The sequence below is a fragment of the Corvus kubaryi genome, unplaced genomic scaffold (assembly GCF_017639235.1).
Source record: "Corvus kubaryi isolate FWS band 111438036 unplaced genomic scaffold, C.kubaryi_AGA036_p1.0 69, whole genome shotgun sequence".
Classification (NCBI taxonomy): Eukaryota; Metazoa; Chordata; class Aves; order Passeriformes; family Corvidae; genus Corvus; species Corvus kubaryi.
Genome location: NW_024582057.1, coordinates 6,418,843 through 6,433,174, shown reverse-complemented (window position 1 = coordinate 6,433,174; position 14,332 = coordinate 6,418,843). Strand labels below are relative to the sequence as shown.

Sequence of the window (14,332 nt, the reverse complement as noted above, 5' to 3'; positions counted from 1 at the left end):
TGAGGCTGGAGATATACAAGATCAGGTCAGGCAAACATCTCTCAGGAATGACATGGGTATAGGTGATCCTCCCTGGAGTTCAGGGGAATGGGCTACATGTTGTCATGTGGACCATTTTGGCTTTACAGCTCTCTGATGTCCATGTGCCTTCCCAAAGGTCAAGGCGATGGGAATATAAACTTTCTGCCTCCTCTTCATGTTTTTTCAGACCTGACTGCTCCTGTGTGTGTGCTTCAGTGTTCAGGAGGGTTTGCTCTTCCAGGGTTGCTTGTGCAGAGGAGTTACAGAGTACAGAGATCAGGAAGCAATTGGTGTGAGGGGGAAGGTCGGAACAGGTGCTAGGAAAACCCCTTTTCAGATATAGTTGACTTCAAGCGTTGGAGAGGCCCAGTGTTTAAGTCATATTCAGAGGTGGGAATGATCTAGAAGTGCATTCCTCTCTTAAAACTGGAGAGGGAAAGAGTGGTCACAGCTGCAGCTGCTGTTTGCAGTTGCCTTTCAGGAACACTTCAGTTTATATACCCTGCCTGGGAAAGCCCAAATCTCTCAGCCTTAAGGTTTCCAAAACATGTAGCAGCTGGCCAGCTTTAGCTGCTTGCTGCCGTTGGAGGTGAAGGTCAGAGTTGATCTTGAGCCCTCTTCCCGCTGGAAGAATGGTGGCAAAGACTCCTGTGGGAAAGGCTGCTGAGTCAACCACAGAGTGTGCAGCTACCAGTGAGGTGGAGGAAAGCCTCCATGCTGTAAAAATAGCTGCACTAGGAGCTCTAGTACACTTAAGTGCTTATTTTTCCATGTGTGATCTCATGCAAACCAAGCTGCTGGGCAGTATGACATAGTAGTTGGCCAAAAATAAAACGTAACTCAATCAAAATTTTTTTTATGAACTTAACCTTTGGTGGGTAGGAGAGACAGGTACTCTGTTTTCTCTTTTACGTTGTTAGAAAAAAATCCAGGGGGCAAAAGAGATGAAGATGGGATTGACACCTGATATCCATTTTGTGGTGATGGCCACAGGTAAAGGGTGGAAACTGTAGCCTTCTAGCACAGGAAAGTTATGTCTCTAATACAGTGAGAAAATGTACGTGGGATCTCTCTGGGTGCTTCTGCAGCTGATTTCATTAAATGGAGGTTGGGTGAGTACTTGATGCTGCAAAAAAGTTACAGACTTAAAAGCATTTGAAGCTGAAGCCCATGAAGATGGGGCAAGACCAGCAGCCTTGGAACAAGGCGTCCAATCCTTGTGGATAAGCCTCAGAAAAATGTCTTTAGAGGCCTTTAGTGGTTCATTTTCCTTCACTGTTTGATGCTTGGTTAGCCATTTATTTGGTTCTGTATTTTGGTCAGTTGAGGTAAGCCTGTGTTTGTGTATGGTGAGCTTAAACCATGAAACCCCTGTGGCAAAAGCCATTGAATGCCTGGTCATGCTGGTGGTTCCACTGGCTATGAACCTAATAAATGTATGAATGAAGTAATGTCAGGGCTAGCATTACACTCTTCAGGAAGAAGAGTGCCTTAGTAATCCCTTGCTTGTGGAGAAATGGACCGCCCTGAGGACTAGGATTGCTTTCCTCCATTTTAGAAAGTGGTGAAAACCTTTATACTCCTGAATTTCACGTGTCAAAGTATATGCATCTCATGACAAAACTCTGGATACAAACAAGCAGATATAAGACATTGTTTTGTTTTGTTTGTTTTAGACATTAACATAACTTGTAACTTTCAGATTTTGTTTCTGTAACAGCAAAAGCCAGGAGAGACAATCCCCAACATCACAATCTTGTCATTACCCTTCTCCTCTGCAGGGCCTCCGACCTGTTTCTGCTGGACATGCGGGCGGTGTGGGCGTCGGAGGAGGGCTGGCTGGAGTTCGACGTCACTGCCACCAGTAATATGTGGGTGATGAACCCCCAGCACAACATGGGACTGCAGCTGAGCGTGGTGACCCGGGACGGTAGGTTATGGGCCAGGTAACTTGAGTCACCCCTCAGTCTCTTGGATGCTCTTTAGAAGTGGTGCTAACAGAACTCAGCTGGGATGTGGCAGGGTGAGCACTCTGAGTTTGTAAGGCAGCTGTAACCAACACCATGAGCAAGATGTCTGAGGGCACAGGTGGTGGGCTGTCATTTTCTGGCTGTCCCATGATGGACATGTCTGAGTGAGGTCAGGTGTCTCTAGACAGTACCAGGACCATCTGGTGGAGGTGGGTTTGGGTAGGGCCTCAGTTTCTGTATTAGAGGTAGAAGGGGGCATGGAGCTGGGATGCGATGTGGGGTGAGTTTTAGGGATGAGAGGAAGAGAAGAGGCAGATAGATGGGTATGTACCTCCCCATGTGGGTTTATGGCAGCCCTCCTGGGGGCTGTGGCTGCTGTTGATGCTCAGATCTCATCAAAGCTGACGTGTGATCACTGCTGGAGAAACGATGTGGTTGCTGTGTGGGGCAGCTGCAATGACAGCATTTCACAGCCTACAGAAACTTTGAAAGGTGGAGAAGAAAGGAAAAGACTGCAAAAGAGCATGAAATTGAGTGTTGGAAGATAAGCAGTGAAGAGGATCTAGATGAGCAGAAGGTGACCAAAAAGATGACCGTGACATTTGTCTTCTATAGGAACCAGTCTCCAACCTTGTTTTCTTTCTATTGCTTCATGCTAGAGTTTGGTACACCTGTGATGTCAAGTAAGATTAGAGGGGCTGTCCACATCTCCCTGAGGAAATGTTACTGCCAGCCCTACCTCCCCAGCTGGGCTGAGAGCCCATCACCGTGCTCCTGACAAAAGCACACCATCTCTTTGACCCCTGCTGTCCCTAGAGGTCTCCTAATCTCATGTCTGCTTCTTGTGTTTCACAGGAAGCAGAATGAATTTCATGACACATCTGAGTTTAGTGTTTACATATCTATCTATATAATTTTAAAGCCAAAACAGTACTAGAGATGCCAAAGGGGAACCAAGGAACCAGATGCTGCAGTAAGGTCTTGTCCAGTATGGGTGGAGTGCTGTCATAAAAATGTCCATAGGTCGTAGTGGCAGGAAAGGAATGTTTGGTGTTTAAAGAAGAGTCTGAGCAAGAAGAGAGGAGACACTGCTTATGGGGATACCAGGTTGTTGAAAGGAGCAATCCAACTGCACTGTTTCTCTAACACTCCCTTTTCTGTTTGTCTTGAAGGTTTCAGTGTAAACCCTAGAGAAGCAGGCCTGGTAGGGCGAGATGGCCCTTATGACAAGCAGCCTTTCATGGTGGCCTTCTTCAAAGTGAGCGAAGTTCACCTACGCACCACTAGGTCAGCGACCAGCAGGCGCAGGCAGCAGAGTCGAAACCGTTCCACCCAGACTCAGGACGTTTCAAGGGTGTCCAGTGTCACAGGTAATCATGGAGCACGGGGAATTGTGCAACACAAGCTGGAATGACTTCTTGTAATGGCTCTGGTTGCTTTGGAGTGCAGAAGCAAGAAGGGGGTCGTGAGGTGGGATGCTCTTCCTTGGGCGAATAGGTTACATCCGCAAGGTTGTGGAAGAGGAGGTCTCACATAATGAAACTTACAGGAGTCCTCTTGAATCCAGCATGGAGCCCAGACCCCCATGTGAAGTTGCATCCATTGAATTCAAGGTGGTGAGGTATTTTAACCACAACTCTTGTGCTTGTAGGTTGCTTGTTATGCAGTATTTGTCTAGAATTATGCCCTGTGAAATGCAGTATTTAAAAGACTCCATCTCTGTATACACTGAGATTTATGGTGTTGCACATATGCATTCCCAGCAGAGTCCTCTTTCAGTTTTCTTTGGAAAAAAACAAGGTAGGACAGCACGAGATGCTTTATTGTTTTTAACCTTGTGAGAACATCAGCATACAGATGGTGAAGTACATTTCCAGGCAGGCAAAGAAGTTTGCCTGTTTACTGTGGAGAGGTTGCACATTGTAGGTGTTCTACAACAGGCTCGTGAGTGCTGTTGTGGGCTGGTGGGGCAATAGAGTAATAATGATATTTTGGCAGAAATTGAGTCTTCTAAGTCTTGTCTGTTTTCCAGCACCACAGTGCTACAAGCCCTTTATTCATTGAGTACCTTCTTTTCTCTCAAACATTTCAGCCTATTCCAAGGCTTGCTTGATTAATTTGCTTATGCTGCCCCCTTCGTTTCCAATAGGATCCCTGCTTTTCCCATGTCTGGAAATTACTATGCCCCAAGGAAGAGAGGCAGTTGTATTTTTTTAGTCTATGTCCAAACACAGCAGAAGGAGACGAGCCAGCATTGCTGACACTTAGCTGGTGGGAATCTGTAGGCTGTTCCCTGCTCTTGCATGCTTGGGTTGTGGGTGAGCCAAGCTGCACCCAAGGTGGCTCCATGCTGCAGGGAGCAGAGCCAGGTTGGGAGCCCTTCCAGGGCTGGTGGCCAGGGTTTGTGCATGGCCGTGTGTTGACTCAGCTCAATTGTTCCAGCCCATCGTGGAGATGGACTTGCCCTCTGGGCTAGTGTGTGCCAGCAGCAGTTGGCCACTTAGGGGCCTTTGCATGTCTTTGTGGTGCACTCTGCAGCATGGCTGTGGGTTCCTGTGCCATGCCTTACAAGTGCCAGACTCAGCTGGGTGTGAGATGTCCCTTCCTGGATTTTAAGGGCAGGAGGAGCAACTCAGTTCTGCAGCCTGACTTCACCGAGGGAGGCTGGCCAGTGCCAGTGTGGCATTTCTGGAGGACTTACCATCTAATCTGCCATGAGAGCACCTTCTGTGGGTCTAGATTGCTGAGACCTGCTTTGGTCCTGGTCTCCTTCAGTTTTCCATGCTGCAGTTTTAAAGCTGGACATCGTAGCTACTTGCGGAGTTACTTTCCTGCATGATGAGCTTGCCATGGGCACAGGTGGCTTATTCAGCTGGGTGTTGTAAGCCCAGCTGTTGTGCAGGCAGCTCTCCCACTCAGGTAGGCTCAGCTCCTGTGCTCCCTTCACAAGAGCCATTTTTTTAATGCGTTCACAGTGCTTTGGGGAAGTTACTTGCTGCATTGCTGTTTTGCGGTGCTACTGGCACTTGGAGTCAGGATAAGCTCCAGGTTTCTCTCCCTGGCTCTGCAAAATTCACAGTGCTGAAACAAAATTTTCACACTATTAAATCAGGCAATGTGACTCAAAGCCCCAGGGGGAGCAGATATGTTGGGCAAAAAGGGCCATTTGTACTTTGCTGTTTTCTTGACTACACCACACATCAGGTCATAAAATTCTAAAATGACAAAAAGGGAAAAAATAGCTGGCATTCTGTGGTCTCGTGGGCTTATTTTGGGCCAGCTTTAATTTAAAACCTGGAATTTGGCAGCAGAGTAGTCAACAAGGTATAGTGAGACTGTGGATTTAAGGCAGGGGAAAGGAAGGGAATTTAAAGTTAAAATGTATGTTTGGTTGGTTTCTGTGTTTAGAAAAGAGAGACTACATCATCTTGTTTTCCTTTCTAAGTGTGACACTCTCAGACAGTTCTCTTTAAGAAGTGGTTGATTTGACAGTCCAAGAGGCGCACCAATGAACAAAAAGTTTTTAGCATTAGAGATCACAGGGCCTTTTTCTCTTTTTTTGACCTGGGAGGATAAAAAAATGCTGATGCATGGTGGGGCTGAGGAAGTGTTCTCCCCAGGATGAAGCAGAAGGCAAGTCCAGGGATTGTCCTGAAGGCTGTCCAGCTCTTCTGAGGGTGCCCTGATGCATCTGGACCCAAAGTGGGTGCTGCAGAACTGGGATGCTGCAGTTCCCTTCTGTGCATCCTCACTGGGCATCTTCTTCTCTTGTTGTGTCTCACATCTTGTCAAATTTTTGGTCTGTGCTCTTCCCCAAGCTAGGATTGCTGCTGCCTACCAGGGCTTGAGAGCAGTTTCTCTCTTGCAGAGCAAGGCAGTTGTTTGGTTTTGATGGGGGTTTTTTGTCGATTGCTAGATTTTGTAGATTTTTTTGTAGATTCCTTCCTCTATGTTAATCAATACACAGGGTTTTCTTTTTTCAGTCCAAAAAGGAATCCCTTTCCCAAAAGATGCTGTAAGTTGTTTTGGGATGGGATGTTTCAAAAAGCCCCATTTACTCTCGAGATGTGGCAAGTACTTCAATCAGTTTGGAGCACATGAAACATGCTGCTGGGCTGGTACTGGACCTGGGGAGGCAGGGAGTTAGGTGAGAACATGCTGCTGAGTGTGGGAAAGGGACCCCATTATGCTCACTTTGATGTGCAGTTGTCCTGAAGTCAGTACCAAGGGCTCAGATGCTAAGGCTGTGGCTGTGGCACAAGGTTCTCAATGCTCTGTATTTTTTTGCCAAGAATGCTTATTTCCCTGTATTATAAACACATAATTATCACTGCCTTATATAAAGCAGAACTGAGCAACTCCCATGGTTATAAACTGCTTTGACATAGAATCCTGCGTCATTGCATTCCTGGAGCCTCAATTCTTCTGCAGGAGGAGGATGAGCAGGAAGAAAAGGAGTATTTTCATCTGTTGAGGCTGAATGTCATATGCCAGCTCTGGCCCAGGACATGGAGGAGCACAATGGGTGGGAGGAGCGGGCAGGTGTTTCTCTGCTGTTGGCAGGGCCTGGAGGCCCTTGCTCAGTGCAATCTTGCAGTGGGTTGAACTCATGCTCTCAGACTCGTGCTGACCCTCCAGCTGACCAAAGAGATGGGACTGTCCAGCATAACAGGTGGTGACCCTCTTGCCCTTCAGCCAGCTCCATGATTTACGGTTTTTGCACAGGGCTATCTCCTCATCCAGTGGCGATAATCCTTCTCTTCTGCAAGTCACCCTTCAGGCACATCCCCTCCTGTCAGCCCCTCCTCATGGAGAGGATTTAAACGCCTGACTTTGGACTGCGCTTGCTGCTCTGAATGAAACTCAAGCCAAGTCCCTTTTCAGGTCCTTCTCTTCAGCCATCCTAGGGCCCCCAGGACTGGTGTGAGGTGCTCCACAAAAAATGGAGAAGCCCTTCAAGTGGCCTTTCCTTCCAGCAGACATGCAAGGCACCAGACAGATTTCCCTGCGTGTACGGGAAGCAGATACCGCAAAGGGCAGCATGCGCAAACACGGAAGGCAAATAAGGCCAAGTGCTGTTGTGATGGCAAGGGCCTTGTTAATGAACCTCGTTATCTGGCAGCCAATCTTCCCTTCACTATAGTTTTCCCTTCAGTACAGTGTTTGGATGCAGACTGGAGCAGCGTGGCCAGCATTTCTGTATGTGCCTTCACATGCGGGTTTACGTCAGCCCAACATCTTCCCTTCTTCCCACCCAGGCAGATCACTTTCATGTGAAGTGAGCTGCTATTAACTGTGTGATCAGTTTACACCAGCTTTATCCAGACAAATCACCAAAGTCAAACACCAAGAAGAAGGGGCTGGCCTTGGAGACCTCTGTCAAAGCTATTTTGAATCACAGAAGCAATTAATTACTGTGTGGAATTTGATAAACTGGCATGTTGGGAGCAGCAAGGGTATTCTCAGATGGATCGACCTCAGTAAATATTTATATGTTCTTTGCCAGCACTTAATGTGGGAGAGGTTATAGGAAATCTAAGGTGGGTGCAGAAGTATCTGTAGGAGGAAGACCATTAGGGTCAGGCTGTTCTCTCACCCTTTTCAGCAACACACATGCCAGTGTCCAGCCTTAAGAGAAACATCTGTGCTTGCAGAAAGTTAGACTTTGGGTCCCGGTGAAAGCAGACAACATTCAGTGCAAAGACACCACAGAGACAAGCCATCTTAGCTGTGCTGTTTTAACTGTGCTGCTTCAGGAGTTATTTTTAAGTGCAGAACTAGAGGTTTGAGCTTTTTTTAAATCTCTGTTTTAGACAAAATTGTTTGCAGTATGATTAAATTCAGTGCCTTGTAAATGCCAAGTTAGCGTTTCTGAATTGGTATGTTCAGGGGAAAAAATAGAGACAATTTTGCTAAACCCACAAGGAGCCTACAGGAGCTCCCAAAGCAGCTGTCTAAACTCCCAGAAGATGCTGAAGGCCTCTGGCGAGCAATCCTTGCAATTTGTGCTGTGGCAGTGTAGGCCAGCCCTGTGGCAGTTGTTTGCAGCACCTCCCCTCTGCAGGCTGCCTGCTCTTGGCCCTCCTGGCTCCCTGCTGCAAGGCTGGCGGGAAGGAGCACAAACCCTGTTGCCTCTTGGCAGTCCTTGAGTGGCAGTTTGGGCTAAAACAGCTGAGCATGCTGACCTGGGGTGGCTGATGCTGCTTTCCAGGCTTTGGAGAAAATGTGTTGTGGAAGCCAACTTCAGTAGCTCAGTGAGCTTTAGCTCACTGCCAAAACCCCGTGACTCTGTGTATTCCTCTTCTTTTCAGGCCCATAACTGGATATACATCCAATGTACGTAGCTCTAAGGCATATGCTGAGCCCCTAACTGTAGGGAATGATTATGTGCATCTGTATTGCTGCATCTTTTTCCCCAATTCAGAAAGCCACTGCTAAGGGTTGCTTAAAGGTTTGTGACTTCCCTAAAGTTAGGCTAAAATAGCTTCCAAAAAGTAGATACAGTAGGCAAACACATAACAAAAGAAGAGGACAGGGGATCTTGGGGTGAGGGATAAACAGGGAAGAGTGTAAACCCAGGGAGAGAAGATGTTTAGTGTGTTAACATTTAGGAAAGCAAAGGGTGAAGCTGGGCAAGTGAGGAGGTAGAGCTGTCTGCATCTGCCTTGGGTGGAGAGCAGCCAGGGCTCCATGCGGAGTGTGAATCAGGTGACTCCGACCAGTGAGCTGAGGCGAGTTTTTGGGGGTAGTGTGAGAGAGGACACGTTCGTAACATGTTCTGCTTGGTGTAGCTTGTTAAGCAGCTCTTTTTTTCCGCCCCTGTGTTTTCTTAAACTTGTGATTGCTTGCAGCCTTCCTTCCCACTCCTGTTTTCTCTGCCTCCCTTGCCTTCTCCCCTTTCCTGTAGCAGATTTGGGTAAATTGCAGCTGGATTTGGAACGTAGCATCATTTTGCCCACTCAGTTGTGAATAGATCAACTCCGCTGTCAAATACAGATAGTTTTCCTCTAAACAAACTATATATTTCCCATTGAAGAACAATTAGGTTATGTTTTCAGGTACTTTAATGAAAGCCTTTGATCACTAAAAGTATCTTCTCTTTTTTTTCCCCTCATTATGATCAAATCATTTCAAAACGTCTCATGCTAGAAATTTGCTCCTGGGCTGAGCCAGGGGCTGGAAAGCTTCATCTGAAATAAACCACCACACCCTGGTTTCTACTGGGTATGTCTGGTTTGAAAATGGAAAGCTTGAATAGAGAGACTCGCCTCCATTCTTGCTACCGTGTGCTCCTGGAAGAGCGAATGTTTATGCTGCAGCAGGCTGTTAACCAGCTCTGCTCACCTGATTAAATCCGTGATTGAAGCGAAGCTATTGAAAGTCTGAAATGCAATCCTTAGAGTTTAAAACCCAACTGCTTCTAAAAACAACTCTCTAATCTTTAGTGGTTGGGAAGCTGGGCTTGAGGTGGACGGTTTTTTTCAGCCCTCAGTGTTAACTGTACCCAGCTGTACTGCTGTGCTGCCCTTAATGTCAGTTGGATGTGCTTTTAGTATTATAGTTTTTCTTTTGAATAAATATTTGCATTTGTAGTTCCCAAACTTTGGGGGGGGTGCTGGAGGGAAGAAAAAGAAAGGCTTATTCAGAGCCAAGGAAAAAGTCACTAAAAATATTTTTCTATCCCAGCTGCTGCATCTGGGGAAAGCTGCACTGGGAGGGTGCCCTTTTGAGCCATGGTAGGGGCACCAGGGGGTGGTAACTGGAAGGTCCAGGGCAGCAGGAGGCAGGCACATCAGCCTGTGGCATCTGCCTGCTGAAAGGAGTGCCTTTACTTGCAAATGAGGGCTGTGAGGGAGGAGGAGGAGGCCCCTGTGGAAAGGCGTGGGAGGAAAACATGGATGGGGACTTGGGGTCCCAAGCTGCTTGGCTGAATTTGCTGCCATCTCTTCCTCTCATGCTTACCACTGAGTGCAAAGCACAGGATCAGCAGCTGTAGCTGGTGGCCAAGTCACCCCACTGCAAAAGTGGTTTCTGTGGCTGCTCTGCCGAGGTCCAGAAGCCACCTGAGGTGTCACAAAATCAGCAACCACCAGTCAGGGTGGATCTGTGCAGCCACCTGGAGGTGAAAGGCCCCTCTGTCACAGCTCAGCTCCTCCACTCACTGTGGTTCCAGGTGTTCGCATGCCGAGCCACCCCTCTTTCCAAATATAAATGGGAAATTCCACTCGCTGGCAAAAGCTGCTCTTTGTGGGATCATCAGGAGCAGCTCCTGCATGGTTGAAACATCCCCATACATTGTGCCATGGCAAGGGAGAAGGTCTTGGTCAGGGCTTTGCATCCTGTGTCTCCACTTTTATTGACAATAAGGAGCAAGTGAATGGCGAGAGCATGTCCAGTGCTGTGTCATCTGCAGATACACAGTTTATGGAGACAAGAAATGTGTTTTTCAGAGCATGGTTTGTAAAGGTCCAAGGGCAGAGATGGTGCGATGGGTCACATGAGATGTGTGAGGCAAGCTGGGGGTAAGGCACAGAGAGGAACATGGACATGGCTTCCCAGCCCACCTAAGCTGTTTGAGGGCTTCTGCAGACTGGTGCAGGGGCACAAGGTGATGATTAACCTTCCTGGAGCTGTAGTTCTTTCTCTCAGTGAGGGTGTGCAGATTCAGCTCCCCAAAGTCAACACAAGTCAGAAATGGCAGCCGAGGAAGTGCGGTGAGCGTGAGCACCCAGTGAGGATGCAGCCTATGCTGGGCTGAAGGAGCAGATTTATTTTTAAGAAGTTGTTTTACTGGAGGTGTTTTCCAAGCACTTTAAAGACAGCTGAAGTAACTATAACCGAGTCCCTGTTACTTGGGTTCCTCCATTCCCACAGGCATCTTAAAAGCTTCAGCCCTGCTTTAGATGTCCCTCAACACCCTTTTCCTTTTGGCTGCGGAGGGAACTCGTCATTTCTCACTGCTGAGCCCACAGCATGCACACATCTGGCCAGCTGTGCCCTCCAGCAATGCTCTGCCTGTTTTACTTTCTAAATTCTTGTTTTGCTCTTTTTCTTTTAACAGATTACAACAGCAGTGACTTAAAAACAGCGTGCAGAAAGCATGAGCTTTACGTTAGCTTCCAAGACTTGGGATGGCAGGTGTGTGATGTTTCTCTCTGGGTAAACCAGACATTTTGTTATGAAATGTTATCTAAACAGTGTCACGGTAATTCCACTCGAGTCTGGCATTATGCTTTAAAATGTCCCTTGTGCCTCCTCACTATAACCAGTCACAGAGAAGGGCAAATAAATATTGATAGTTGTGACATTTGATAAGATCCAGAGAAAGCTTGATACTTTATGAGATTCAAGTATACAGTCATTGTCTGTCACTCATGGGAGTCACAGTACGGGCAAGGGCTTATATCTGTGTACCTCTAATGATAAGGAAAACAATCTGATGTTAAGCAGTGATTTTAACTAAATTTTTTTCTAGTGATCACCCTGATTTTAACCTTGGCCATTGTTTGAAATCCTCCACAATCCCTGCCCCACAATTAGCACTGCCTGCGGTAGGTAAACTGAAAACTGGGTTTAGTTGCAACACCATGAAGCCAGAGAGTTGTTTAGAGTAAGTTATTTAGGGTCAGGCTATAGTGCAATCAAACATTACATTTCAAAGGTAGTTTGACCAGAGGGCCTGCAGGAAATGTTGGAACATAAAGGCCTCCAAACCACAAGCCCCACAATGCAGCCGAGCAAGAGTTTTAGGGATAAAGCCCTCTTAGTTCATGATAGTTGAGCTGTACGTAGATGTGCACCTTTGTTCAGACATTAAAATCAGTGTGTCCATGGAAAAGTGATGGCGCACACACACAAAAAAAAAAAAAAAAAAAAAAAGGCCAACTAAAACCCAAGCAGTTTCAGTGAAAACACATTTTCACCCTCAAGGAAGAAGTTAGTGGAAAATTTTCAGCTGCTCTTAATTGCATGCAGTTGTCTATTGAACCACGTTCTGTTTGTTTCCCTAAAAAGGACTGGATAATCGCTCCAAAGGGCTACGCAGCCAACTACTGTGATGGGGAGTGCTCGTTCCCACTCAACGCGCATATGAACGCAACCAATCATGCCATTGTACAAACTCTGGTAAGTCTCCAGGCAGCTCAGTGCCAAAGCACCAGGTGAATTTGTAAACAATATACCAGTGGCTCAGTTGTGTTTTCTTTCTTGGCAACAGGTTCATCTTATGAATCCTGATTATGTTCCCAAACCATGCTGCGCACCTACCAAACTAAATGCCATATCTGTTCTTTACTTTGATGATAATTCTAATGTAATCTTGAAGAAATACAGGAATATGGTAGTAAGAGCTTGTGGATGTCACTGACAAACAGTCTTCACATGGACTCTGTGATGCTGCCATGAACTTGGATACAGCCCTCCCTGCTTTCATGATCTTGGGAAAAAAACCATGTGACGAATCACCCTTCAGAACACCATGTATGTGCCTTGTGGGAGGAAGGGGTGTGGGGACCACCCCCCGGGGTGCGAGCAAACTGCTAGACTTCTTGCAGACTGACCCTACACCATGGTGGCTGCTCAGCTCAGCAGCAGCAGCAAAATGCCCACACACTTTATTTGGCTGGGATGGTCTTAATCTCACAGAGCAGCTTGGCCTGTAGCAGGTGCTTGGACACGTGCTGCAGTTTTACCAGATGGGCACTCAACACCCAAAACAAGTGAGGTCTCTTTTTGGGGGTGGGGAGGGAAGATGAGAGGGAGAGGCAGAGAAGCTAAAGGACGTGGTGTTAGCACTTCAGACATGGAGTGTGTACATCTCATGCAAGATCCTTTTGGCCAGAAGGACCAGTTACTGCACCTAGACTGTTAGATGTCAGGAGGAGACTGTCATGACAGTGAGCATCTAAAATTGTGCCAAAGCAGATGTTTCAGTTCTCTTATGCTCCAAGCACCGTTTAACTCTGATCTTGCAAGCGTAAGATGGCTTGGCTGCACCCTGTGTTAGAAACACCATGAACTCAGACCCTGGCTGGTCTTCCCAGTTCACCATCTGACTGAGCAATACAAATTTATACACTTGTCTTATGCAACTTCCTTCCACTCCCCACATGGAGCTGCCTCATCTACTACCACTTGCCCAGGAAGGAAGTCAGGACACTTCTACAGCTGTAATTTAGACGTAAAAGCTTAGGGGCCATTCATTCTCTAGCTGAACAGTTTGTTTACAGGAAGACAGAATGTCAACAACATTTGCAATCTTTCCCTTTCAACTCATGCAACTAACAAACTGGTATAAAGGATATGCGGCGTAGAGCCATGGTTTGTCTAGCAGAAGCTAACAGCAAATTGTTTTGATCAATATTAAACTTGTATTAAATGCACTTACCTCTACTTGCATTTAAAAGGCTTCTTGTAAATACAAGCTATAATTTATTGCACTTGTCACTGTATATTCATTGTGCTGTATCATTTATAGAAAGACTGCTTTTTTAAAAAGTTTTTATTTAGAAAAAATCTCAGTGTAAACAATTGTACCACTTTGATTTTATACAAGAAACTCATGAGATTGTGCTTCACTAGAAAGTTGTTAAAAATGTAATAAAGGCTTCCTGAAAGGCAGATATACACACGTTGATCCAATACACCTGCCAGTACAACATTTCTCTTTCACTGTGGCTTTTTCACCTTCACACATTTTCTGATCAAACAGAATCAAAAGTTCTGGACAGACAGTGAAGTGAAGAACCAGGAGAAATTCACTGCTTTAAAAGTTCATTGATGTTTTGCCTTTTTTTTTTTTAATAAAAAAGAAAATCAACCCAACTTACTCCATATGATGGACAAAACCCAGCATCTTGACAGATTAGTCAAATTAGCCTGTAGAAATCCTCATTCCATGAGTTTCTGTGCACATGAGACAGCAGAATTCAGTCCTTGGTTTGCTGTTGCCTTTGTATCGTGACAGTCTCTGCAATGTAAATTCTTTGGCTTTCAGTTAAGTCTAACATGGAACATCTTATGCACCAAAGAATAGATTCATATTATAATCCAAGACATCACAAAGTGTGTGGTCCTAGCATTCAAACTTATCAATGCTTACAGCTTGGAAAAACGTTAAGGCTCAAGAAGAGGGGGGAACTATTTGTCACTACTGTAGAAGAGCTGAATGGAAAAAAATATTAAACATTGTACTACTTGTTCTCTAGGTACTCTGACTAAGGAGCAGGTCAGCACAATGTCTGGATTCAGGGGATAGGAAACACATGGTCAGCTCTGGAGTCTAACTGATCATTTACCATTAATGGAGAAGTTATAACAGCACCTATTTTTTCACTCTGGCT

The 14,332-nt window shown here is 46.1% G+C and overlaps 1 protein-coding gene across 1 annotated transcript in view; it reads left to right on the top strand.

The window, feature by feature from the left end:
• BMP6 (bone morphogenetic protein 6) overlaps positions 1-13,650 on the top strand; it is an 87,077-nt gene extending 73,427 nt beyond the window's left edge. Inside the window, exons 3-7 of the mRNA XM_042048983.1 lie at positions 1,803-1,951; positions 3,164-3,361; positions 11,053-11,129; positions 12,006-12,116; positions 12,208-13,650. Coding sequence (XP_041904917.1) covers positions 1,803-1,951; positions 3,164-3,361; positions 11,053-11,129; positions 12,006-12,116; positions 12,208-12,357 — 685 coding nt within the window. The 3' untranslated portion in view covers positions 12,358-13,650. The remainder of the gene's footprint in view (positions 1-1,802; positions 1,952-3,163; positions 3,362-11,052; positions 11,130-12,005; positions 12,117-12,207) is intronic.
• Positions 13,651-14,332: the final 682 nt, after the last annotated feature.